The sequence below is a fragment of the Dermochelys coriacea genome, chromosome 15 (genome assembly GCF_009764565.3).
Source record: "Dermochelys coriacea isolate rDerCor1 chromosome 15, rDerCor1.pri.v4, whole genome shotgun sequence".
In the NCBI taxonomy this organism is placed as follows: Eukaryota; Metazoa; Chordata; order Testudines; family Dermochelyidae; genus Dermochelys; species Dermochelys coriacea.
Window position 1 is genome coordinate 5,759,976 of NC_050082.1, and position 26,141 is coordinate 5,786,116.

Sequence of the window (26,141 nt, forward strand, 5' to 3'; positions counted from 1 at the left end):
TGGGCTGCATGCAGTCTTAATAAAGTAGCTCAGAACGCCAGGGCAGTAGGAATTCTCCCACATCCCACCCACTTTCATTTAGCTGCTGCTACAGCAGCCCCTACCTTTATAGTCACTCTTGATTGCTAAAGAACTTCATGCACCTTTCAAAGGGCTTCACTGCATAAACCCTGTGGGGGCTGACAGGAGGCCTTTGGCTGTGATGTCAGAGTGAAGAAGGCCAGTGAACTTCTCTTGCTTAACCTCTTTGCAGCTGTTGGATACTTGTATCTTCTCATGCTGCGAGAATTGTATGATATCAATACGTGACCCAATGCTGGGGGCAGACTTAGGGTTACTATAGCCCTGGCAGCTGTCGTGGATGTGGGATACCATTCATGTGAGGTGCAAAGGTTTTGAGTGCAGTCAGGATGGGGTGCTAGGGAGTGGCACACTTGAGGGTAGGCTGCCAGGTACCTCAGGTGCACCCCACCCAACCCTCCCTCCAGAAATAGGGTTTCATCCCCCACTCGTGTTTTTTTGTTTTTTACTGCTCCCCCCCATATATTGTATTTTTCATCCCTCCCCACAGATCTATTGATTGTTCTTAATGCCTCAAATATGTGTTTTCCCCCCTACTCCCACTTTAGATACCAGGATTTTGTTGCTTTCCCTGATGTATGACATTTTCCAGTTGCCCTTAATACATGAGATTATTTTAACCATATGGAGGGGGGTTGTTTGGTTTTTTGGGGTGAGGTCTTACTATACTATCTCCTGCTCTATGGAATTTTTATAATCCCCTGAAATGTGTTTTTTTTTAATTCCTCTTGAAATATGGATTGATTTCACTCCTTCTGGATATAGGTTTTTTATTTCATTCATGCCTGATATATGGCTTTTATTACTTCCCAATGATATACAGATTTATTTATTCCCCTTTCATATAGGGGTTTATTGTATCCCCTGATATATGGGATATTTTATTGAGATGCTAAAACATCATTTTTACCACATCTGCAAGAGGCTAGTGGGTCACGCAACCATTTGCACATAAAACAGGAAGCTTTTCAGTAGACCAACCAAGTCACTGCACACGCTGCCTCTGCTACCACATGGGAAGAACCGTAACTCCTGATGTGGTTCTTAAATGTAAAGGGAAGAACCTTTTTACCAATTCTGCAAGAGGTGGAGGGAAGAGAATTTGAACCTATGGTTACATACAACTTTGCAAACAGCAAATGTTCCCACTAGTCAATGGTATCCCTAGCTCTGGGTAGTGCACACAGACCATATACATCAGGGAATCCCCTACTCATACAACACCCACAGTAAGGGATTCCTCCATAGACACACTAACCACCCATTTACACATCCCAATAGAGCAAATGCCCTCTCCACTTCCACAGAAAATTCAATCTTTGACCTCTTGCATACAGAACAAAAACCATACCACTCTGACACCAGCCACCAGACACTCAAGCCATGATTGGATATGTGAGAAGTGTGGTGTTAGTTTTGAGAGTCACTATCAGGCTGGCCACTAGCAGGCACAGTACAAGGAGATGTGCCTATGTAAACAGGAAATAAAGACATTCACTCAAACCCATGATGTCCTGGCCTCCTGAGTCTCTGTAATCACTATCTGGTGGTAGTCGTGGGATCAAATAAAGACCCAACAGATCACAGAACACCCCTGTGAAAAGGGAAACAGAAAAACAACCCCTTCATCCCAGCCAGAAGAGACAAAAAGCTATACAGAACACGCAGTAAAACACAGAAGAACCTAAAAACAGAGGCCCCAGAAAGAACCATTAAGGGGAGTCCAGGCTGCAACAGGGTGTCAGGACAGGAAAGTAAGGAACACTGAAGCTAAGACTAGCACTCCAGCAACACCAGTTTGCCTCTTTAGAGGGTCACACCACCTTGAAACACACAAAAAGATAGGGGTAGGAATCTATAGTCTTAAAATAGTAGACGTGGTTACTTCTGATCCAGCCTTTTCCTGGTTATAAAGGAAGAACTAAATAAATCATGGAGCCTCTCTCTATATATATATACATACTTAAGAGGTTACTGAATGTGTCTGTAAGAGCCTAGCTGGGATGGGAATCTGGGAGTATTGTAAACAAAACAGGAAGCTTTGCCACAAGACCAGCCAAGGCACTATACAATAGAAGTCATCATGGTGCTGTGTAAAATTTGAAAGGAAAGAAGCTGGGAAGAGGGCATCAGTTTTGTTTTTTTTAAAATCACTTCTGAGAGATTGGATCTGAGACTGGTCCCTTGCACATGAATCAGTGGCCTTTCCAGTGATCCATCAAACAATTGCACCCTGTCCCCTGGCATTCTCACATGGATAGAACTGTGCAACACACACACACACACACAGCTTTGAGCCATGACATAAAACCCTACAGACACTGCCACTGCTCTGTAGGGGTTAGACACATGCAAGAGGTGCACAGACCCTGCCATCCTGTGGTGAGTTAGGGATATAGCATCAGTGTCTCTGTGGAAGCGATGCTGCAGGTGGGATGGGCTGTGGGCAGTCAGTTTCTCTGGGAATAAAGCTGTGTAGGGGATTTGTTTTTTTCATAGACTCATTTATTAGAAGGCCAGAAGGGACCATTGATCACCTAGTCTGAATTTCTACATAACACCAGGCCACAGAATTTCGCTGAATTAATTCCTGTTTGAGCAAGAGCATAACTTGTAGAAAAACATCCAATCTCAATTTAAAAATTAGCGATGACGGAGAATGGGATATTGTGAAGCAGGGACCCCTTAGTCTCTCCTTTTGAAGTAGTCCTCTGTGGCTAAATAATTAAAATCATTAGGAGGGAAAGGAGGAGAGAGAGTGAGAGTGCACAAACACAAGAATAACGTTATAGCGTGGGGGCTAGCACACTGATGTGGGACACCCAGCATCCAGTTCCCCTGCTCCATTGACTTTTTAAAAATGAGTTATTGTCGCTTTTTGGGGTGTAATGACGACCAGTGAGGAGTTGTCACTGCCTGGCCTGTAACCCTAAGTGCCTCAGAAGGCTCGGTCACTGTAGCGGCCTTTGTCTGGATGTTCCCAGCCAGATACAAGCCTGCACTGAGTGTCTGTAAGCTAAGCAGCTCTGATTCAACAATTCTCATTCCAGTACATGCCTGCTTGTTTCCTGCCGGCCGCACTCTGGTTACACCTGGCAAGATGACGCCAACACATTCCGGGTCCCAGATTTTCCCCAAACCATGGACTCTGCAATGTCCAACCCTCTCCTGGATCAGAGAGAGAGATTAAGGTTTGTTTGTTCCTTCAAAGATACAGTACCCAGCATCTTGCCACATTAACTGGAGTGAACATTCACTTTAAATCAAACAGAGCACTGGGTTGGTTTAGATTAAAAGTAAAACAAGTTTATTAACAAAAAGGATAGGATTTTAAGTGAGTTCAAATATAAAAAATAGAGTTAGAAATTGGCACAAGCAAATAAAATGCTTTCTAGAGGCTGACTTAACAAAACTACAGTCTTATGTTTCTCTTCCCCTCTCTTTATAGTCCAGTGAACCTTTAAAATGGATTCTTCTGAAGGTCACCCCCCCCACACACACACACCCATAGCAAAATTCATTCAACCTGTGAGGAAGGCGACATGAAACACAACATAGTGCACCCATAGAGAGAGGTTCACAGTCAACGAAAACAGCCCCATCCTCTGCGTCGCTTTCAAAGGAACCAAGCGCAACTCCACAATCCAATGAGGAACTGATGTCTCCAGCATCAAGGGAACAGTTCCAGGCTGAGCAGAAAGCAGATAAAAGCCTCCAGTGAGCTTGGACGGCAGCACGGAGCAACCCACCACCTCTCAGCTCTTCTAATCGATCCCGGTTTGTTGTAGAAAGAGGACTTTTATACAAGGAAACTCTTTCTGGTGGTCACGAGGAGGACTGGCATCCTCAAAGACAGTTGGTAGTTCCAACTAAGTATCGGGAAAAGCTCTTGAGCTTAGCCCACGATCATCCTAGTGGCCATGCTGGCGTGAACAGGTCCAAAAACCATTTGGGAAAGTCATTCCACTGGGAGGGAATGGGCAAAGACATTTCTACTTATGTCTGATCTTGTGAGGTATGCCAAAAAGTGAAAAAAACCCAAAACCAGGTCAAAGCCCCTCTCCAGCCACTCCCCATCATTGAAGTTCCCTTTCAGCAAGTAGGTGTGGATATTCTGGGTCCTTTTCCAAAAAAGACACCCAGAGGAAAGCAGTACATACTGACTTTCATGGATTTTGCCACCCAATGGCCAGAAGCAGTAGCTCTAAGCAACACTAGGGCTAAAAGTGTGTGCCAGGCATTAACAGACATTTTTGCCAGGGTAGGTTGGCCCTCTGACATCCTTACAAATTCGGAAACTAATTTCCTGGCAGGGACCATAAAAAGCCTGGGGAAACTCATGGGGTGAACCACTTGGTTGCCACCCCTTACCACCATGAAATAAATGGCCTGGTGAAGAAGTTTAATGAAACTTTGGTGGCTATGATACATAAATTTGTAAATAAGCATTCCAATAATTGGGACCTAGTGTTGCAGCAGTTGCTCTTTGCCTACAGAGCTGTACCACATCCCAGTTTAGGGTTTTCACCATTGGAACTTGTGTATGGCCGCGAGGTTAAGGGGCTATTACAGTTGGTGAAACAGCAATGTGAGGGGTTTATGCCTTCTCCAGGAACTAACATTCTGGACTTTGTAAACAACCTACAGAACACCCTCCAAACTTCTTTAGCTCTTGCTAAAGAAAACCTAAAAAATGTTCAAAAAGAGCAAAAAGCCTGGTATGATAAACATGCCAGAAAGCATTCCTTCAAAGTAGGGAACTAGGTCATGGTCTTGAAGGTGCTCCAAGCCCATAAAATGGAAGCGTCGTGGGAAGGGCTATTCACGGTCCAAAAGCTCCCGGAAGCTGTTAACTATCTCATAGCATCCCCCACCTCAAACCTAAAGCCTAAAGTGTACCATGTTAATTCTCTAAAGCCCTTTTATTCCAGAGAATTTGTCAGTTTACAGCCCAGGGAGGAGATGATACTAAGTGGCCTGAAGGTGTCTACGACAAAGAAAAAAGTAATGGTGGCATGGAGGAGATGAACCTCTCCATAACCCTTGAACATGTGCAGCAACAGCAAATCAAGAAGCTGTGCACTAGCTTCGCGCCAATGTTCTCAGCCACCCCTGAACTGACCAAACAGGCATATGGCTCCATTGCCACAGGTAATGCTCGCCCAATTAGAGCCAAACCTTACTGGGTGTCTCCTCAAGCCAAAATTGCTATAGAACTGGAGATCCATGACATGCTACAGATGGGTGTAATCCTCCCCTCTAACAGTGCATGGGCATCTCCAGTGGTTCTAGTTACAAACCAAATGGAGAGATACGCTTTGTGTGGACTACCGTAAGCTAAATGCTGTAACTCACCCAAACAACTATCCAATGCCACGCACAGATGAGCTATTGGAGAAACTGGGACGTGCCCAGTTCATCTCTACCTTAAATTTAACCAAGGGGTACTGGCAAGTACCGTTGAATAAATCTGCCAAGATAAGGTCAGCCTTCATCACCCATGTAGGGCTGTGTAAATTGAATGAGCTCCCTTTTAGGCTGCAAAATGCACCCTCCACTTTCCAAAAACTGATAAATAGTCTCCTAGAGGAATTGAAAAAATCTGCAGTTGCCTACCTTAATGATGTGGCCATCTTTTGTAATTCATGGGCAAATCACCTGAAGCATCTAAAAAGTCTTTTCGTGCACAAAGAAGGCAGGACTGTTAAGGCTAAAAAGTGCCAAATAGGCCTAAACAAAGTAACTTATCTTGAACACCAGGTGGGTCAAAAAACTATCAACCCCCCTACAGGCCAAAGTAAATGCTATCCAAAAGTGGCTTGTCCCAAAGTCAAAGAAAGCCTTCTTAGGCTTGGCTGAATATTACAGGTGATTTGTACCGCACTACAGCCAAATCACCACCCCACTGACAAACCTAACCAAAAAAAACCAAAACAAAACAGCCAAATGCAGTGCAGTGGACTAAAGAGGGTCAGAAGGCCTTTAACCAGCTTAAAGCAACACTCATGTCTGACTCAGTGCTAAGGGCCCCAGACTTTAACAAACCTTTCCTAGTAACCACAAATGCGTCCGAGCGTGGTGTGGAAGCAGTTTTAATGCAGAAAGGACCGAACCAAGAATTCCATCCTGTTGTGTTTCTCAGCAAAAAACTGTCTAAGAGGAAAAGCCACTGGTCAATCAGCAAAAAGAAATGCTACGCCATTGTGTACGTGCTAAAAAAGCTACGCCCATACATTTGGGGACGGCATTTCCACCTACAAAAAGACCATGCTGCGCTAAAGTGGCTTCATACTGTCAAGAACAATAACAAAAAACTTCTTTGGTGGAGTTTAGCTCTCCAAAATTTTAATTTTAAAATACAACACATTTCAGAAGCTTCTAACAAAGTGGCTAATGCCCTCTCCCGTAAAAGTTTCTCAGAATCAATTGGTTAAAATTGTCCTTAAAATGTAAAAAATATTGTTAGTTTTTATATAATTAGTAGTATATCTAAAGGTGCATGTGTTTTATTAATTCTGTTTTCTCCTAAAGCTCCAGAAAGAAATCACAGCCAGTGTGGAGCAGGCTGTCCAGCACTGTTTATGATTTGGGGGGCGTGTCATAAACATACAGCTCAGGGTAGCATAAAATCCCTCCTTTACCTGTAAAGGGTTAAGAAGCTTAAATAACCTAGTTGGCACCTGACCAAAAAAAACAATAAGGGGAGAAGATACTTTCCAATTTGTGGGGGAAGGTTTTTGTTTTGTGCTTCTTTGTGTTCTCTCTGGGTCAGCGAGGAACCAGGGCAGGAAAAATACATCTCCTAAAGCCATACCTAAACTAAGCATCTAAAATTACAAATTGTAAGTAATAAAAAAAAGTGTTAAATTATCTTTTGTTTTAGCTTGTAAATTTTCCCTGTGCTAAAAGGGACATTTATCCCTGTTTTTTGTAACTTTAAAGTTTTGCCTAGAGGGAAATCCTCTGTGTTTTAAATCTAATTACCCTGTAAAGTTACCTTCCATCTTAATTTTACAAACGTGCTTTTTTACTTCTTTTTCTTTATAATAAAGTTCTGTTTTTTAAAAATCTAATTGGTTTTTAGTGTCCTAAAAACCCAAGGGTCTGGTCTGTGCTCACCTGGTTTACCTATTTGGTTGGTAAATTAGTCTCAAGCCTCCCCAGGAAAGGGGGTGAAGGGGCTTGGGGGGATATTTTAGGGAAACAAAAACTCCAAGTGGTCCTTTTCCTAAATCTTTGTCTAACTCAGTTGGTGGTGGCAGCAGTACCCATCCAAAAACAAGGAAAGATTTGTGCCTTGGGAAAGTTTTTAACCTAAGCTTGTAAAAATAAGCTTAGGGGGGTCTTTCATATGGGCCCCCAGATCTGTATCCCAAAGTTCAAAGTGGAGAGGGAACCCTAACAGGAGCTGGCCTGGGCTCCACTGGCCTCTGCCCCCCCAAAGGGTCCCAAGGGTGTCCCCCCCGGCATAGAGCCCTGAGTCTCCCTCCTCACCTGGCTGGGCCATGGAGATTTTAACAGTATGTTGGGGGGTGCCTCAGAAAGAAAAAAGGTGACAGCCCCTGCGCTAGATAACCTTGAGGCAAACGACAAGGGAGCGAGTGTGCATGTGGGGGCTGAATGTAGACTAAAATCTCCCAGTAGAGGTGCAGGGGCGCAGATACACCTACCCATAGGGACACGCATCTCACAGAACCATCATTACTGCAGAAAGTGAGTAACTTCCTCTTTTTCTTGTAACCATTCCTGACTTTTATGCCGCATTACTTGTGTTCTCTTAAAATCTATCTTTATAGTTAATAAACTTGTTTTACTGGTTTATCTAAACCAGTGTGCTTGGAGAATTCCACCTGTGGTAACAACATTTGTGCATATAATTTCTGTTAATAAAATTACAGACTTTATAGGAGCTTGTATTGTCCAGGTGACGGCTAGGCAGTATAAGACGTACAGTTCTGGGCAAAGTCTGAGACTGGGAGCATGCTGGGGTCACCCTGCAGTGCAATTCTGGCTAGTGAAAGCCTGAGTGTGACTGGCGGGCTGCAATTGCACACAAACATAACTGGGAGTGACTTACATGCTAGAAGCTGTCTGTGAGCAATCCAGGAGTGCAGGCAACAATAGCAAAACAGTGTAACACTACCCGCCGGATCGGCAGGCAGCGATCGATCCAGCGGGGATCGATTTATTGCATCTAGTCTAGACGCAATAAATCGACCCCCGTCTGCTCTCCCGTCGACTCCTGTACTCCAGCGCCATAAGAGGCAAAGGCAGAGTTGACGGGGTAGCAGCAGCAGTCGACTAACCGTAGTGAAGACACCGCGGTGAGTAGGTCTAAGTACGTCGACTTCAGCTACGTTATTCAAGTAGCTGAAATTGCGTAACTTAGATTGATTTCCCCCCACCCCCAGTGTAGACCAGGGCTAAAGGACACCCCAAGTTAGAGGGCAGAGGTGACACAGCTACTACCTAATCTAGATTGTACTTTGGGTATGTCACATGGGACCATTGCTGGGATCTGTACTGGGATCGGTCCTGGGGTCAGTGAGAATTTTGCCATTAACCTCAGGAGGAGCTGGAGTGGGCCCTAAGTGACTTGTACAAGGTCGCACAGTGCATGTGTGGTAGAGCTGGGGATGGAACCCAGGAGTCCCAGCTCCCAGTCCAGTGCCTTAACTACAAAATCATCCTTCTCTTAAATTCAGACCAAAAGCAATTAAAATATCCCACCTGGAAGTCTAACATGTTGGCTGACATTTATTTATGACAGAATCATTTTTATATGCCAGATTTGTGGATATACAAACCATAGACATCCTGGAGAGATTGTTTGTCTGGTTGAAGTGAAGACACCCTATACAGCTGAGATCCAAGGGGAAATGTCTACAATGTTGGGAAGAGAGAGCAAGGGGAAAGGATGGAACTAATTTATTTCTTGCTCTTCTTGCCTTTTCCCTTCTTCTTTCTCTTTGACTTTAACAGTGATCTGACCAAGTAGCCCTTCCAGAAGGCCTGAATGTGGATGGCAGCACGGACCATGATAGCCAGTTCCCTCTCAGCTCTTTCCTTCTTCTCTTGGGATAGCCTCCTCTCCTCCTTGATCTGGGAATACTCTTGTTCAAGCACAGCATACTTCTTCTTCAGCTCAGCAAGCTGGGCCTTCTCTTCAGTATAGACAGCATCGACTTCCTCATACTCAGTCTGATAGGACAACAACCACGAGACTTATAAATGACATTCATAATATCACCCTACATTTAGTATAGGTAGCATTTTTCCAGAAGGGTCCAAATTGCTTTACAGACTGTATACGAATAGGGATTGTTTCATCCATCATAAATGCGTGCAGGGTCACTTGCAGCCCTTATTCTTTTCATCTCTTGGGATGGAATTTTCAAAGAGGTCTAAAAGAAGGTACCCAACTCCAGTGGGAGCTGGGTTCCCAATTCCTTTAGGCTTCTTTAAAAACTGCAGGCATGGTTCCAATTGTTACCATCCATTGCCTTGCAGGCCAGGCAACAATACTCTCAACTTATTAAGCAACTTTTTATCTATGGTATAAACACAATCATCTGGATGATGGTGGTTTATTGTCATTATAACCCATCTGTAGAAATGAAAACAAGTAGTATGGAGATAACATGCTTGTATGATAGGGTAAGAGGAACCCAGCAACATTTGTGTGTCAGATCTACCAACCCCAATTTATCAAATTCTGCCTCTACTCTCATGATGATGGCTTCATGAGCAGCCAGGAACCAGCAGGGCTTGGTGCCACAAGCCATCATGTTCTGAGCTCATTTCTGCTTCCGATTTCAAGGTTGACAAGGCAGGGACCTACTATTAAGGCCAATCAGCAACAATTTTCCAGGTCCCTCTTCTTAGGCCCTTGCTTTGCTGTTAACCAAGCACCCTGTCTTGATCTGGATAATGAAGCAAACATCCACTAAGATGCCAGGAACATGAGAGGAAATCATGGATTCTAGGAGGGGTTAGGCGGTGTGGACGTGATTCTAAGACTGTTAAGCTTACTATGAAAGATAGACAATGATGAATTTGCTGTCACTCTCCAGACTCTGAACTACTTGACTAACAAGTTAGTAGAGAAGTGGAAAGAGCACTTGGTTTGTACACTAGGTGGAGCCAGTAGGGCTGAGGAAACAAACATGACAATTCCATCCAACACAGGACTGTTAAGCTTACTATGAAAGATAGACAATGATGAATTTGCTGTCACTCTCCAGACTCTGAACTACTTGACTAACAAGTTAGTAGAGAAGTGGAAAGAGCACTTGGTTTGTACACTAGGTGGAGCCAGTAGGGCTGAGGAAACAAACATGACAATTCCATCCAACACACTGAGGAAACAATCATCCAGTGCTAGAACAGGATAGGATTTTGCAGCTGACATGACCCTTCTCAACAATGCCTATACAGCAGAGAGCAGCTAAACACAAAAGCAGGGCAGAAAAATGGTTACTTGCCTGACAATAACTGTGGTTCTTCTTTGAAATGGCTTGTCTGGGTACATCACATGCACCCCTTGCATGGGATCCACATGGACAAGCCCTCTCGAAGAAGAACCAACTGCCTTGACGACTGAGGGTACCTGTTTTTCTCCCATGTCAGCATCATATTTCTGGATCCAGTTCTCGATTTCCATCTCCACTTTGTATTTCTTCTAAAATAAATGACACAGGAAAACATGACATTTACAGGCAGCTGAATATAGAAATATAACATGCAGTACGCTGGGATGAAAGGAGCTGTAGATTTGAATCCCAGCAGCTAGTATGCTTGAGTGTGATGCCTGCTCCTTTTGGAAAGGTTCCGAGATGTCTTTTTCTCTGACTCTGGGCCTCTAATGGAGAGCAGACATCATTCACCTATAGAAGAATATGGGCATGCTTGGTCTACAGCAAGTGGCTGGGATTCAGTTGCAGCACAGAGACACTATACTGATTATAATGATGTGTGTGGTTAAAATACAGAAATATTTTGGACTGTTCGAAAATGAGCTAAAAATGACTTAACCTCACTGTGTGATGGAATCCTAGAGAGTTACTGAACGGTTTCCTTCAAGCTGATGGTACCAGCACTCTATAGAACCACTCAGATTTTAAAGCCAGAAGATTATCTAGTCTGACCTCCTGTATATTACAGGGCAGAAATTTCATGCAGTTAAGCTTACCCAGTCACTGTTAAGAAACCCAGTTCCCTATTTGACCACCACCTCTTCTGATGGATGGGAGAAGAGCCAGGTTTTTGGCAGGCCCTGATGACCAGCTCCTGCCTTCATGTGAGGTGGACTGGCCTACGATTGGTCCCAGTTCTTCACACATGAATTCCTCAATCCAATTAAAACATTGGGTCATAGGAGAATAGAGCATGTAGGAAGGGAAAGGAGACTTCAGTGGTTAGAATGTGTGTTCTTTTTCTTCCCCTACTCCCTCACCATGTATAATTGATTGAGCTGAGCAGCTTTTAAAAGAAAGCAGAGAAATGACCTGCAGATTGAATTTGAGCTAGATGACAAAGCAGGCCTAATAATGGATGGGGCTGCTTGGATTTCATACTGCTTTGTAAACTTTCATTTGACACTGCCCCTACACTATAAAACCTTATTCTACCTTGGACTGTACAGTGTTTTGAAAGAGCTAGAGATGATATGTAATGTAAACATCCTTTAAGTAGATGTGTTCTGCCTGGAAATTGGTCTCTGCCCATTTGGACTGAGCACTGATTAGAAAAGAAAAGATGATGTTTTTTAACGCTATAGATTTTTCCTGCACAATTCTGCCACTCTCCAGCAGAAACAATACCACTCGGGTCGTGTTGTGAGGCCTTGGAGATATTGGTGATTGGGAGGGCCAGTCGGGGTTGTTTGTATAGCTAAGTGGAAAGTGAGGATGCTGTCTGACTGACATTGTTTCCTCTGATTTCTTCCCCTATTTCTCAGAATAAGTTTGTCTCCCTTGCACTTTGCAGTAGTCATTTTGGGGCTATGAATTCTGACTGCTTCATTAACCTACTAGAGCACTATCTCACTGTGCTATATATTGAAAGTGTTTTCAGAGGCAGGCTGGCATCCAGAATGTACATGTCTGGTGGGAGCTATAGGTAACTACAAATAAGACCCTTTGCTGGTGGGTTGCTGTGATGCTGCTTTCCAGTGAAATCAGTGGCATGTTAGATCACAGCTGATATGCTCAGCTGCACAGCAGGTACATTCTGCCAGAAATGTCTGTTAGCGGTTAAGTGGTTAAGCTTAGCAGACAATATGAAGAACTCACAGCACTTTAACAGGTCTGCTTGCTTCTCTAGAATTCCCCTCCCTCGGTACCTTTCTGAGAGCCAGCTCTGAGTCTCTATTGTCTATGATGAGAACATTGAGCTGTGCTCTTAGCTGATGTATATCTTGCTGTATCTTGGCACACTTTCCCTGGGAACTTCGCAGCTCCCCTTTTTGGAGTTTCTCTGCTTCCTGCTTGGTGCGTTGGATGTGGCTTTCAGAGTACTTCTCCAGATGAAGTAAGTGGCTTTTGAGATCCTTGATTGCATCATTCTTCTTCATAATCTAAACCCAGGAAAAAGAAGCACCATAAGGAACTGCCGGGTAGGTCAAGGGGTTTTCAGATCAAACCTACAGGAGAATTAAGGCTTAGTTACAAAGACACCAGTGTCCTAAGATAAGTAACTACATTCCAGTGACAGCAAGCATACTACATTTGCACAGAACTCTGAAATCATTACTGGTGCAACTCCCAATGACTTCAAAGGGAGCAGAGTTAGGCCAATACTGAGGCTCAGTCTACACTAGTTTACTACAGTCTAACTTGCGTTGCTCAGGGGCGTGAACAATCCACACCCCTGAGCAATGTAAATTACACCATTCTAAGTGCTGGTGTGGACAAGCATAGCTATCACCTCTCACAGAGGTGGATTTATTATGCCAATTGGAGAGTTCTCTCTGGTTGGCAATGAGCGTCTTCACCAGATGTTCTGCAGCTGCGTCACTGTAGTGCTTCTAGTTTAGACAAGCCCTGAGTGAAATCCCCACCCTCACTGACTCTTTTGTTGGTAGTTTAGCAGACAGGCCAAGGAGTGAATGGACAGCACTGAAGAACACTGGCTGTGCATCACAGGGAAGCTGGCACAGCTGCTATCCATGCTGGACCTTATCCAAAGCCCTTTGAAGTCAGTGGAAAGACTCCTACTGAATTCAATGAGCTTGAGATCAGGCTTATTGTGCCTGTTCTGTGGCCAGACCAGGCAACTAGTCCTACTGGCTGTCTAGAACAGACAAAAATATAGTACAGACAAGTAAAATGTATTTCCTTGCTAGCACTGGGCAAACTGCTAAACTGCACTTAAAAATCATGAGTGCATTGAATTACCAGCATGCCTGACCTGAGCTTGAAAATTAGAACCCATCCCCTGATGCCTCAGTTCCTCTGTAGATACCCCCCAAGGGCAAAAAAAGGATGATTACTTTGCCTGACCTACTGCCTTGCTAAGTACACTTTGTCCCCAATCATTCAATCGGACCATTTCCAGTGGATCTTGGGGCTTGTGCAGAGCCCCACTGAAGTTAATGGGGCTCTAAATGAACCCAGGGTCTGCTCACATGGATCCAATTGCAGGATTGTAGCCTTAAATTGTAAAAGAAAAATAACTAGGTGTTATTCCTAATAGATCCCTATCAAATCATCACAGAAATGTACCAATTCAAGCCCAAAAGCTACTCAGCTATGCTTCCCTGCAATGATGATAATGAAAAATCTGATCTATCACTTACCCCACAAATATATGTCTCACTCCAGTTGGATAGACTTTTGCAAGGCTGTATTAACAGATTAAACTGGATGTCAGATCATTTTGCTGGATTAATAGATTACGCTGGATCTTAACTGGTTTTGGTCTAATTAAAGACTACAAGAGTACTGCTATTTTTATTGTACTCTTAATTAATTTTAAAAGAAAGAGATTAAAATGATTTTCTAATTAATCCGTTCTCTGAGCAATGAGAATCATGAATGCTGCATAATGAACATCCTCAGGTCAAGTGGCCTAGCTAGAATAGCTGCTCAATGTTCTTCCTCAGAGCTTGTGTATTTACTTAATATTTGGAAAGTCAAGCAGAAAGAGAAGTGATTTTGGTTGGCATGCACGTGTGTGTGTGTGTGTGTGTGTGTGTGTGTGTGTGTGTGTGTTGTCACCCACTGATTGGAATGCAGTAACGGACATTTAGATTGTGGTTTTAAATAGTCACTGTGGCACCTTAGAGACTAACAAATTTATTAGAGCATAAGCTTTCGTGAGCTACAGCTCACTTCATCGGATGCATTTGGTGGAAAAACAGAGGAGAGATTTATACACACACACACACAGAGAACATGAAACAATGGGTTGTTTCATGTTCTCTGTGTGTGTGTATATAAATCTCTCCTCTGTTTTTTCCACCAAATGCATCCGATGAAGTGAGCTGTAGCTCACGAAAGCTTATGCTCTAATAAATTTGTTAGTCTCTAAGGTGCCACAAGTACTCCTTTTCTTTTTGCGAATACAGACTAACACGGCTGCTACTCTGAAAATAGTCACTGTGAAAGTCTTTTGGACAGAAAGGAGCAATTTGGAAACTGCTCCCAGCATTAAAACAAACTAATATACATATATATTCCAGAAGTTTAGTAGAAATGTTGGGATTTTTCTCCGAGGCCTTTTCCACTTGGTTCCCAAGAAATTAAATCAAATCTGGATTCATCACTGAGGGGTTTTTTTAACTGACCCACAGCAACACTACGCTGAAGTGATCAAGCTCAAATGCAGTGGGGTGGGTATGGAGGTTTACCACAGTTCCAAAGCACATAATAATAAATCACATTAAACACATATTTGAAAACAAACTAACGAATGTGCATTACATTTTACATTGCATCATGATTTATAATTGGCTTACTAATTTTTGTAACCAGCCCCTGTACAGATCCAGAACTGCTAGTAAGCAAAGCTGCAGCTCTAAACTTATCACACATCACTCTTCTTACTATGTCTTTATCTACTAACTACATGTTGTTTACAAGCCCACTTGTGAACTTATGCTTTGTCCATTGATAATCTGTTTCCTTACTTCAGTTTTCTTTCATTGTTTATGCAAGGCCTACAAGATAGACTGGTACTTAGGGTTGCCAGGCATCCGTTTTTGACCGGAATGCCCGGTTGAAAAGGGACTCCGGCGACTCCGGTCAGTATTGCTGACCAGGCTGTTAAAAGTGGTCGGTGGTGCAGTGGTACTAAGACATGCTCCCTCTGGCTCCCAGAAGAAGCTGGCATGTCCCTATGGTCCCTAGGTGCAGGGCTGATCAGGGAAGCTCCGTGCACTGCCCCTGCCCCGAGCACTGGGTCTGCAGCATCAATTGGCCAGGAACCTGAGCCCGCTCCTGCACTCCGAACCTCTCGGCTCCAAGTCTAGAGCCCCCTCCTGCATCCCAAATCCGTCATCCCTGGCCCCACCCCACAGCCTGCACCCCCATCCCCTCCCATACTCCAACCCCCTGCCCCAGCCTGGAGCCCCCTCCTGGACCCTGAACCCCACATTTCTGGCCCTACCCTGGAGCCTGCACCCCCAGCTGGAGACTTCACCCCCTCCTGCACCCCAACTCCCTGACCCAGTCCAGTGAAAGCGAGTGAGGGTGGAGGAGAGCAAGCGTTGGAGGGAGGGGGGATGGAGTGAGTGGGGGTGGGGCCTCTGAGAAGGGGTGAGGTGCGGGCAGCGCCTCTGGGGAGGGGTGGGGCGGGGCAGGGCTGTTCAGTTTTGTGCGATTAGAAAGTTGGCAACCCTACCAGTACCCCATATGAAAACAGAAATGACTAGTTAAATAATTAGGGAGGAAGGAATAGTTTGTGTATACGGCAACGATGAACTGGAAGTCAGGAGATCTGGGTTCTTGTCTTGGTTCTGCCCACCAACCTGTAGTGTGATCTGAGCCTCATGTTCCACAGCTGTAAAATGAAGAAACAATACTGCCTCAGAAGAAGATTGTGAGCCTTAGGACCAGATCCTTGTAAGTATTTTGGGGAATACCCACGGGTGAAAGTAACTTAAGGAACTTACCAGTATGCAGGACCAGGGTCCTGAGCAAGATTGGCCGTGGGGGGCTCAACCGGAATGGCCGCTGCCGGGAGCCCAGGGCCTTTTTAAATTGCCAGCTGGGGAAGCTGTACAGTTTACTTTCACCTGAATACCTTTGGGGATGTGGGCCTTAGTTCATTAATGTTCATGAGGCAGAGAGATATTATGATGAAGGCCATAGAAAATGCCTGTAATGAATATGTTAAATAGTGAATGTGGAGTCAGTATTAAAAATGGATTTTTTAAAACAGTTTTTTAGAACTGCCTGTCACTGTTTCACTATCCAGTTACAGGGAATGGTGCTAGTGCTTCTCAGTGAGAGCTGACATTATGGTCCTGACTATGAGGGCCTTTGTGATTCCTTCTTTGCCACAGTGGCCAGTTAGAAGATATAGACCACATATCAGCAGGCCGCACCCTGTTTCCCTTATGGATTTGCGCAATGCCCTTCCTTTAGCTATTGAATGGTTCAGACACATTGACTAACATGCTTGACTTCACTGTCACTTTAACTTCAATCGCAATTGAGCTGGCCAATGAAGATGGGGTCAAAACATGCTAGAACCATGTTTGAAAGCCTCTATCTAAATATGCAGTGATTCATTTTAATTATATTTAGAATGTAACATCTATTTCTAATTCAGAAAATGTTATAAGAAATATTTCAGTGACTTCCACTTTATGAGAGGCAACAGATTATATTTTAGTTTACTTGCCTTTCCTTCAATGATCTTCTCCTCTAGCCTGAAATGTTTAGTCTTACTACCACTGTACCTCATTGTCTCGACTCTGGATTGACGCTGCAAGTTCTGCCTCTAAAGCTGCGATGGTTTCAGTGTTTTTCTTATCCCGGAGGGAAATTTCTTCCATGAATTGAATCTTTTCTTGTTCTTCTAAGGGACTAGTCAGAAGTTTCTCAAACAAGAATCCCCTGAACTCTGAAAGGCTTTTAATAAACATTTCAGCTGATAAATCCCTAGCATAGGCCTCATCTCTCACGGCTTGAGAAGCTAGCGGGTCAGCCTGAAAGAGTCTCAGAATATTTCTGATAGAGCTTTTTACAGCTTGCTGATGCAATTGAAGACGGCGGATTTGTTCCTCAGTTCCTACAAGGTCCCCTCTTCCATCTTCCTGCTTCAGGAGACCTTCTCTTTGAAGTTGGGTAAGTAACGCTTCCATGTTGTTTGAAAGTCGCTCATGCTCCTTAAAGGTACCCATGAGCTCAGATCCCAGTATAGTGCTGAAGCTATCCAGAAATTCAGTAATGTGAGTGATCAGACTGATCAGTTCTATCTTAAAGATGGTGTCATCCAAAACAGATATGATCCTCTTCGTCTCAACAGTGGTAAGTTTTGAACGACCTGGATCCAAGAGCTTTAGGGGACTTGTTTTGATCGCTGACTTTTTTGGAGTCTGACTGTTTCCCACTGAGGACTTGCTGCTTGAATCAGTAGACTCATATGGCAACTGAAGCATGGTAGCTACCCCTGTTGCCAAGTTCTCAGCCAAATACTTACAAGTTGAGTGTTCTAAAGTGAAAGGGAGCAAAAATCTTCTATATGGGTAGAGCCACAGAAGACATCTCAATCAAACAGCATCTAGATCCCCCCAGTGCTTCAACTGCATGCTCTTCTTTTGCAAAATTTACCTTAAAAAAAGTTTGATTTCAGTATTAGCAACACAATATAATTTGGTAAAAATTGAGAATGTTACATTATATTGGGGCTGTCTCTAGGTTTAAAAGCACATTCAGGATATCGGGTCCTTACACCTAAGACAGCCTGTCTCTGTGTTGGAGGTGAAACTATATGTTAAGCCCCCAGTGGCACTGAGACAGAGTGATGAGCTACTTGTTCCCCATGCTGAAAGGTGGAGGGAAAGCGCCTGAGAAGAGAATGGGATGGTGGTGGGGATCCCTGGTTTCCAGGAGATGGGGGGAAGCTCTTCCGTCTCTCGGGGTCTGGATAAAGAGGCTCCCTGGTCTCTCTGAAGGTGGACTGAACAGGGGCTGGACTTTCTGAGCACGTGGCCAAGTTGGGCTGTGTGTGGGGGGAGGGGGGTGTCTGGGTCTCTCTGGGGGTGGGATCAGACTATGGCGAAGGGCTCCCCAGTCTCTTTGGAGGGGGGAGGGGGAGAAGGGTGAAAGGGCTTCCCTGTCTTCCTGGGGGTCCCTCAAGGATCGGGGGGAGGCTCCCCGATCTCTGGGGGGTCGGGCTGGGGATAAGAGGCTTCGGTTGGGAGCCGGGCTCCCCATCTCCCGGGGGCAGGTTCTGCTCACATCAAAGCCGCCGCCGCCCGCCGCCCGCCGCCTCCCTTCCCGTCTGTTTCCAGCGTGTCTCTGTTGCTAGGTTACCCGATCACTAACCTTTAACCCCAAACCCAGAAGGCGGGGACAGATCCTCACTGATTCCCTCCCCCCGTAACCAATCGCCGCCCTTGCTTGGCAAGCTTAGTCCCGCCCCTTCCTTCTCCGGAGAAAGGCGGGGTCTCCAGTACGTGCCGAGTCTTCTGACCAATCAAAAGCATCACCGCTCACCTCTACTTTGATGGGCGAGACCTCCGTCCAATGGGAGGACAAAAGAGGAGGAAACCCGGATCCCCTTTCCCTACGCCGCGATAGTTGAAGGGCGGGGCAGAGAGGGCGCCAAGGGGCGATTGGCGGCTCTGGGGGAGGGGGGAGCTATCAGAAGGCAGCCTGGCGGGAGGCGGCCAATGGGCGGTGCCGGTGGGCGGGGCTCGGCTCGGCGTCAGCGGCTGACTGAGGCGAGTTGTCGCCGCGGCTCGGGGGAGTTTGGCGGGGTCGGTTCGGTTGCTGGACCCGCCGGCTGAGGCTCAGGGCTCCCCGGGCGGCGGGGGCGTGGAGCTCGGCTCTCGCGCGCGGGGCTCGCTTAGGCGGGGCGTGGCGTGAAAAGTCCTGGTGAAAAGGGCACAAGGGTCGCCGAGGAGGGGCTCCCGCCAGGGGCCGGGCGGGGGGGGGGGGCCTGTAGGGCGCGTGCAGGGCGCGAGGGAGTTGCTGGGGCTGGTGCGGAGTCAGTCGGTGGAGTGATCCCCGTGTCTCTCCTAGGCAAGGCCAAAGCAGCACACCCCGCTCCCCGCACCGTGCTGCTGTCTGCCTGGTGCCCAGCTACCCGGAAATGCACCTTTGCACTTTCTGTCCTGGGAACATGTTACTGTTGGCGTGAGCTGGCCCGGCCTTTCCTCCACCACAAGCCCCAGCCTTCACTGTGACTTACCCGCAGCCTCCAAGAAAGAAACAGACCGTAACAGCATTGAGGGGCGGCATCATTAGTAAGGCACTTTTAGGGTAACTTCTGGATCCTTCTTAGGAATTCACAAGTGTTGTAGTAGAGGAAAAGTGTGCGGGCACACTCATCGGACTCCAGTTTCCCCCATTCCCCCCTTGGAGTCCGCAGCTTTGAGATGGAAGAACAAAATAGTTTTGGATTTGAAGCCATGTGTGACAGTGACAGTGTTATGTTAACTATATATATGTAGCTCCTGCCTATTCTTTATTATTAATAAACATTGAGGGATTTACCTAGAATTATTTTCCTTCTGCTCTAAATTAAATCATGAGTATTGCAGCTAAGATCATGAGTATTGTGGTTACGGATAAGTAGCTCAAGTTAGATGAAGCTTTTTGTTTTAATAGCCAGTGGCTGGATATAAACTTATGTTGTTAGTGAATTTACTGTTCTGCACCACTCTTTGCAAACAGCTTGATAGGTTTTTTTTTTTTTTTTTGGTTGGACTGAGATCCCCTGGAAATGGGTGTATCTTTCTACATATTTTTAAGTCTAGAAGATGCACCTGATGGAGGACTTTCTGAGGAATATTTTTGACAAAGTGTTTTTGAAAGGTGAACTACAAAAGACTTTATTTAAAGTTCTTGGAAGAGGAGCCTGAAAGGAAATAGAATGGCTGTGAGCATGGATGACGATGTTCCCCTCATTCTCACTTTGGATGAGAGTGGAAGCAACACTTCAGCACCCAACGAACAGCTGGATCGGGAGGACTTGCCTAATGAAAGTAAGACCACTTTGTTTTTTGGAGCACACAGTTTATTTTCAGTCAGCTGCTGTAATTGTGGTTTGTGGGGTGGGTTTTTTTTCCTCCCTATCCGTAGCAGTTGCTCTGTATTCTTCCTTCTGGAACCTGAAATGTTACCAAAAAAGTTAATCACTCACAGTATTAGGAGTAGCCTCAAAAAAACCTATTAGGAAATTTTTTTATTGTTTACTCAAAACTCTCAGAACTTTAGTGAATGTCTTGGGTGATCAAGGAGTAGATTTGATCTTTATATGAGTCTGTGTGTCATGCAGCCTTTGATACTTTCAGGTAATAAATTGGGACTTCCTTGCCTGTAAATTGAAGTTTCCTTTTCCATATCTCTACTCCAAAACCATGCCTTTTCTTGGCACTCACACAATGTGCCATGCCATTGGACCAGGCTTACACACAGCAGTTGCAATCATGTCACTTGATGTTTGCCCAGGAACATAAGGTCCTCGTCTGTAGCTACTGTCTTTCTTTTTCACTCTTCTGGTTCCAGTCAAGAAATGGATACTTCTTGATGCAATAAGGAACCTAAATAAAGGATTTAGGAAGCATCTTATCTTAAACATCTAATACACTTTTGAATAAAAATTAGCTCTCTCCCAATTAGCCACAGTTATTTGGTAGCTTAATTGGTTTATAAAAGGAAGAAAAAAAAAAACAACTCACAAAGTCATCACTGGTTTCAGAGTAGCAGCCGTGTTAGTCTGTATTCGCAAAAAGAAAAGGAGTACTTGTGGCACCTTAGAGACTAACAAATTTATTTGAGCATAAGCTTTCGTGAGCTACAGCTCACTTCATCGGATGCGATGAAGTGAGCTGTAGCTCACGAAAGCTTATGCTCAAATAAATTTGTTAGTCTCTAAGGTGCCACAAGTACTCCTTTTCTTTTTGCGAATACAGACTAACACGGCTGCTACTCTGAAACCTCTCATCGTGAGGTGACATCTCCTTTTCCTACATACTTAATCATGACTAACTTTTTTCTCAAATTTCCTATCACTAAATTTATTTTAACAATCATTCCCATTATATAAAGAAATGTCTTTTGACTTCCACATGAGTCCAGGAGGCTGGACAAGTTTTGAGATGCCTCTTTTACTTCTTGCAGTTCAAATAAAGAAATTAATCAGACCAAATAATTGTATTCATAGCTGGGGACCCAGTATTCTAAGCTGTAACAATTTTTTAGTCCCTGGCTTGCAGTCACATCTGTTCCCTTAATTTCCTCTTCCTTTACTCTCCTGAAACCCTCTGTTTCTGAATGCATTTTGAGATTTCTCCTTTAGCTAGGCTGCTTGAGTTCTCTTTCTGTAAATCTTGCTTCATACCTGCTCTGCACAGGTCTGTGGTCTCAACTTAAATTTACTCCCCTGGTTGCTGGGTTTGTTGGATTTTTTTTTTTTTTTTTTTTTTTTTTTTTGCCGGGGGGGAGGGTTGGGGTTTTATTTTATTTTATTTTTTTTTTAAATAGAGGAGATAATGCTGCTTCTGCCTGTTGGCTTGTTTGTAGCCCTTCCTGTGACTGACTACTTTTTTTTCCCTTTTTTTTGTTTGTTTTCTCTGACAGAAGAAAGTATGTATCTGTGGGTCTTAGTGTTAGTTTAAAACCAATAATATTGGAACAAAGCAAAAAATTGAGAATAAAATTTTTTCTTAAATAAAAAATGAAAATACCCCACATTTAATTAAGTGTATAAAACTTTGGGGATGAGTTCTATGGAACCTACAGGTCCCCCACTCTTCCTGAGAGCTCATACTGTTGTGCTTTAGATGAGACCAATTTTTTTTATATTAAAGAAAAACTATTTTAAATTGATTAAAAATAGATAAAATTGACCCATAGTTTGCTTTAAAAACAAACATTAATGCTCAATTCTTGCTATCTGGAGTATGTGCATGAGCTTCTGTACCCATGCAGAACCCCATGAAGTCAGTTGGACTCTGCACATCCTGATTGCCGAGTCTGCGCACTATCGCTTATGGGATCAGAACCTAAGGCATGAAGGGCTTGAAAAGTGTGTTTAATCCTGGCAAGTGGGAAGCTTAACCTGATGAGGGAAGGGACTTGCATCATCATTTACTGCATTTTCATTAAAAAAAATATTCTAGCCACTATAACTGCAAACAGAATTGGGAAATATGATATAGTCTTGTTTCTCTGAGTCTACAGACCACTCTAGTGCCTGCCTTTGCTGCTACTCAGCAGTTTCCAGCGAGTAGGTAAGTGAAATCAATAACACTAGTTAGTTTCAGAGCTGTTCTTCAGAACCCTGTTGATAACTCTAAAGTTGACTAGAGATGTCTGTTTCACTTTATGGATGCTTGGGGAAAGCTCTGAGTAGAAGCAATCGCTATTCATAGGGAAAGAGGACCAAAAAAAGGAAAGAGGTCTTTTGTTTCCCTCCTTGTTTTCTGCTCCCTGCTTTCTTTTTAGTCTCCGTCCACCTCCATAAGTGAATTTAGTTCTAGCAATGTTAGCAAAACTAATAGAATTCTGAGGAATTGCATGACAAGGCCTACTTGTCATTGATTCTGATCTCAGATTTCTAAGGGCCTGTCTGTTGTGTAAATACAACCATGTTGGGGGGGCTCAATTACTTTATAGTTTGTCTTTCAAAACAGTGGTTCTCAGCCTCTTCTAAATTGGGACTGTCCCTTACAATGTAGGCAGTAGTCTCGGACGTTCCCACTATCTCAGTGGTTCTCAAATTTTTGTACTGGTGACCTCTTTCGCATAGCAAGCATCTTAGTGCAATCCCCCATCAAGGTTCCTTCCTCACTTTGAACTCTAGGGTACAGATGTGGGGACCTGCATGAAAAACCCCCTAAGCTTATTTTTACCAGCTTAGGTTAAAACTTCCTCAAGGTACAAACTATTTTACCTTTTGCCCTTGGACTTTATTGCTACCACCACCAAGCGTCTAACAAATATATAACAGGGAAAGAGCCCACTTGGAAACGTCTTCCCCCCCCCAGAATCCTCCCAAACCCTACATCCCCTTTCCTGGGGAAGGTTTGATAAAAATCCTCAGCAATTTGCATCGGTGACCACAGACCCAAACCCTTGGATCTTAAGAACAATGAAAAAGCAATCAGGTTCTTAAAAGAAGAATTTTAATTGAAGAAAAGGTAAAAGAATCACCTCTGTAAAATCAGGATGGTAAATACCTTGCAGGGTAATCAGATTCAAAACATAGAGAATCCCTCTAGGCAAAACCTTAAGTTACAAAAGACATAAAAACAGGAATATCCATTCCATTCAGCACAGCCATTTATTTTCTCAGCCATTTAAAGAAATCATAATCTAATGCATATCTAGCTAGATAACTTACTAAATTCTAAGACTCCATTCCTTTTCTGTTCCAAAAACAACACACAGACAGAGCAAACCTTCCCCCCCACCCCAGCTTTGACAGTATCTTGTCTCCTCATTGGTCATTTTGGTCAGGTGCCAGTGAGGTATCCTAGCTTTCTTAACCCTTTACAGGTGCAAGGGTTTTCCTCTGGCCAGGAGGGATTTTAAGGTGTTTACCCTTCCCTTTATATTTGACACCCCCCCCCCCAATAAATTAAAAATACTTTTTTAATTATTAACACCATTATAAATTCTGGAGGCAAAGCGGGGTTTGGGGTGGAGGCTGACAGCTCGCGACCCCCCGCATGTAATAACCTTGTGACCCCCTGTGGGGTCCTGACCCCCAGTTTGAGAACCCCTGCTCTAACTGTATGGATAGAGCAGGGTGGTTGCAACCTTCTGGCACCTAGCCACAACCTGTAGGTTGAGAATCCTTGTTACAACACTTCAGTTTTACTGTGTAGATGGGATATCTCCATGGTTGGGAGTATGGGTTAACCTTGTTATAGTTCTGATCTGTCCCAATGTTTGTAGCATAATTCAAGTATGTGGGTGCAACACGGATGCCATCTACTTTACAACACAGAACCATGGTTTATCTGTTTTAGGCCCTTGTTTAACTCTTTTTTTTTTTTTTTAACTTGAGGACATGTTTAACTATGTTGCAACTGGGCCTTCAGACATGGGGGTTTTTTTTTGGTAGTGTTGATAGTCCGTAAAAACTAGACTGCAATATTTTGTAAGTAGTATGCCAATTTTCTCAAAACCATGATACAAAGTAAAGATCGTAACTTAAATACAGGGGTGTGTTTCTAAAATTGTTGCAGGAGGGACCTTTATTAAGAAAATTAAATGAGAAGACAGAAGCTGGATTTCCTTTTTAAAATAAGAATTTAAAGACAAATTGTCTCCTGGTCAATTTAATTCTTTAAACACTGAATACAGGAAAACACTTCTGTGAGGAGTACATAAAAGGTTTATAATGACTGAGATTAAGGAAGGCAGGGTTTTATATTGTACTGAAGTATCATGTCTTCCAGGATGCTATCGCTTTTCTGCCTCACCAGATTATCAAAGCTGACTAGAATTTTGATCCTAATGGATGCAGTAGTGAGGTTTTCCTGCAATGCAGACAGCAGTCTGAACAAAAAGAATTGCGAGGTTTGATAGTAAGTTCTTCTTCAAAACTCCAGCAGTCGAAGGAGACTGAGAAGGAGAAAAGTGCTGTCATCACTTGAGTCTGTTGCTTAAAGAAATTATGTTGCCCTTCCCTAGCGCGTCTTATTTGAGGATCTCAAAGTGCTGAATAAATGCTAATTAAGCTTCACAACCCCTTCGTGAGTTAAATGAGTGCTGTTACCCTCATTTTACTGTGGGGAAAACTAAGACACAGGAATTAAGTGACCTTATTCAAAGTTACAGAGTAGCAGCCATGTTAGTCTGTATTTGCAAAAAGAAAAGGAGTACTTGTGGCACCTTAGAGACTAACAATTTATTTGAGCATAAGCTTTTTGTGAGCTACAGTTCAAATAAATTTGTTAGTCTCTAAGGTGCCACAAGTACTCCTTTTCTTTATTCAAAGTTACACAGTCAGTCACTAACAGTGGTGGGGGGAAAAAATAGCCCAGGACCTCCTGACTTTTAGTTTCTTGTTTTAAACACTTGGCTGGCCAAGTGGAAAGAACAGTGGACTGGGGCTCAGAAGATATAGGTTTTATTCCTGCCTCTGCCACTGCCCAATTTCACCCACTAGGACAAGTAACTTCACTACTCTGTGCCTCAGTTTCTCCATCTGTTAGATGGGGATGATACTGCTCTCCTTTGTAAAGCATTTTGAGATCTACTGATGAAAAGTGCTATATAAGAGCTCAATATTATCTTAATTTTAAAAATATTCTTCCATCATATCTCAATCTGAGAGCTTTTTTTTATATAAAAGCCACATGTAAAGCCTTGCAAGTATTAAACAGCATCTCTCTTGAGCTGCTTGGAATTATAAGCAATAAATGATGCATACATATGATGATTTACCCCCATGTTAGTTTAGGTTCAAGATATACTCTTCTGTGTGGAAATTCCTGTTGCATCAACTAGGAATGTAGGTCCAGTGCATTCAGAGCAGGACATACAGTACAAATGTTATATAGGCAACCATGTTGTACTATGTTACCACAGTACTTCTACACTAGTCGATTTATAGCAAGTAGGAAAAGTCATTTTTATACTCTGGTTTGGCTTGAACAAGAAAAATACTGATTGCTACTGAGGCAAAAATAAATTCTAGTAGACGTGTCAGCTGCCACTCTAGATTTTGAATGAAGCTTTCTGTCTTCAGACAATTGTAATTTTGCAAAAACACTCACACCTTTGCTGAGCCTTTCTAAACTTGGGCTCTATTTTAAGGTGAATCAAAGGCAACTTTAGAAAGCCTGAGCCATTCTGTTCATTTGTAATGGGTGGAAAATAAAGAATTATTACCCAAGCTCACTTCTAAGTATGTTCTGGGCCACCCTG

At 43.7% G+C, this 26,141-nt stretch overlaps 2 protein-coding genes across 9 annotated transcripts in view; one reads left to right on the plus strand and one right to left on the minus strand.

Moving 5' to 3' along the window:
• Window positions 1–8,820: 8,820 nt before the first annotated feature.
• IQCD (IQ motif containing D) lies at window positions 8,821–18,585 on the minus strand. Of its 7 annotated transcripts, none has more exons than XM_043498241.1 (5): window positions 18,492–18,585; window positions 16,988–17,742; window positions 12,425–12,658; window positions 10,691–10,762; window positions 8,821–9,282 (listed from the first exon to the last, which is right to left on the minus strand). In XM_043498241.1, exons 2-5 carry the CDS (start codon window positions 17,687–17,689, stop codon window positions 9,010–9,012), a joined length of 1,281 nt encoding a protein of 426 aa, XP_043354176.1. In that variant the 5' UTR covers window positions 17,690–17,742; window positions 18,492–18,585; the 3' UTR covers window positions 8,821–9,009. The 7 variants fall into 7 exon arrangements, with proteins under 7 accessions (XP_043354176.1, XP_038229217.1, XP_043354178.1 ...); XM_038373289.2 differs by having other exon boundaries at window positions 16,988–17,861; window positions 18,492–18,573; XM_043498243.1 differs by lacking the exon at window positions 18,492–18,585 and adding an exon at window positions 17,862–18,234.
• A 279-nt stretch (window positions 18,586–18,864) lies between these two features.
• The window catches only part of TPCN1 (two pore segment channel 1), a 64,828-nt gene continuing 57,551 nt past the window's right edge, over window positions 18,865–26,141 (plus strand). The window contains exons 1-2 of one of the 2 annotated variants that reach the window (XM_043497805.1): window positions 18,865–18,976; window positions 19,424–20,242. In XM_043497805.1, the coding sequence (XP_043353740.1) occupies window positions 20,131–20,242 (112 nt within the window). In that variant the 5' untranslated portion in view covers window positions 18,865–18,976; window positions 19,424–20,130. Of the gene's footprint in view, window positions 20,243–26,141 lie in introns of both variants that reach the window. The other variant, XM_038373282.2, reaches the window with a different exon arrangement.

Excerpts from the sequence above, each read along its gene's own strand:
- IQCD (XM_043498241.1), bottom strand. The coding sequence starts at position 17,689 with ATGCTTCAGTTGCCATATGAGTCTACTGATTCAAGCAGCAAGTCCTCA. Across the intron at positions 10,763-12,424 it reads CAGAGCTGGCTCTCAGAAAG|AAGAAATACAAAGTGGAGAT; the intron begins GTACCGAGGGAG and ends CATTTATTTTAG. Across the intron at positions 9,283-10,690 it reads CTGACATGGGAGAAAAACAG|ACTGAGTATGAGGAAGTCGA; the intron begins GTACCCTCAGTC and ends TTGTCCTATCAG.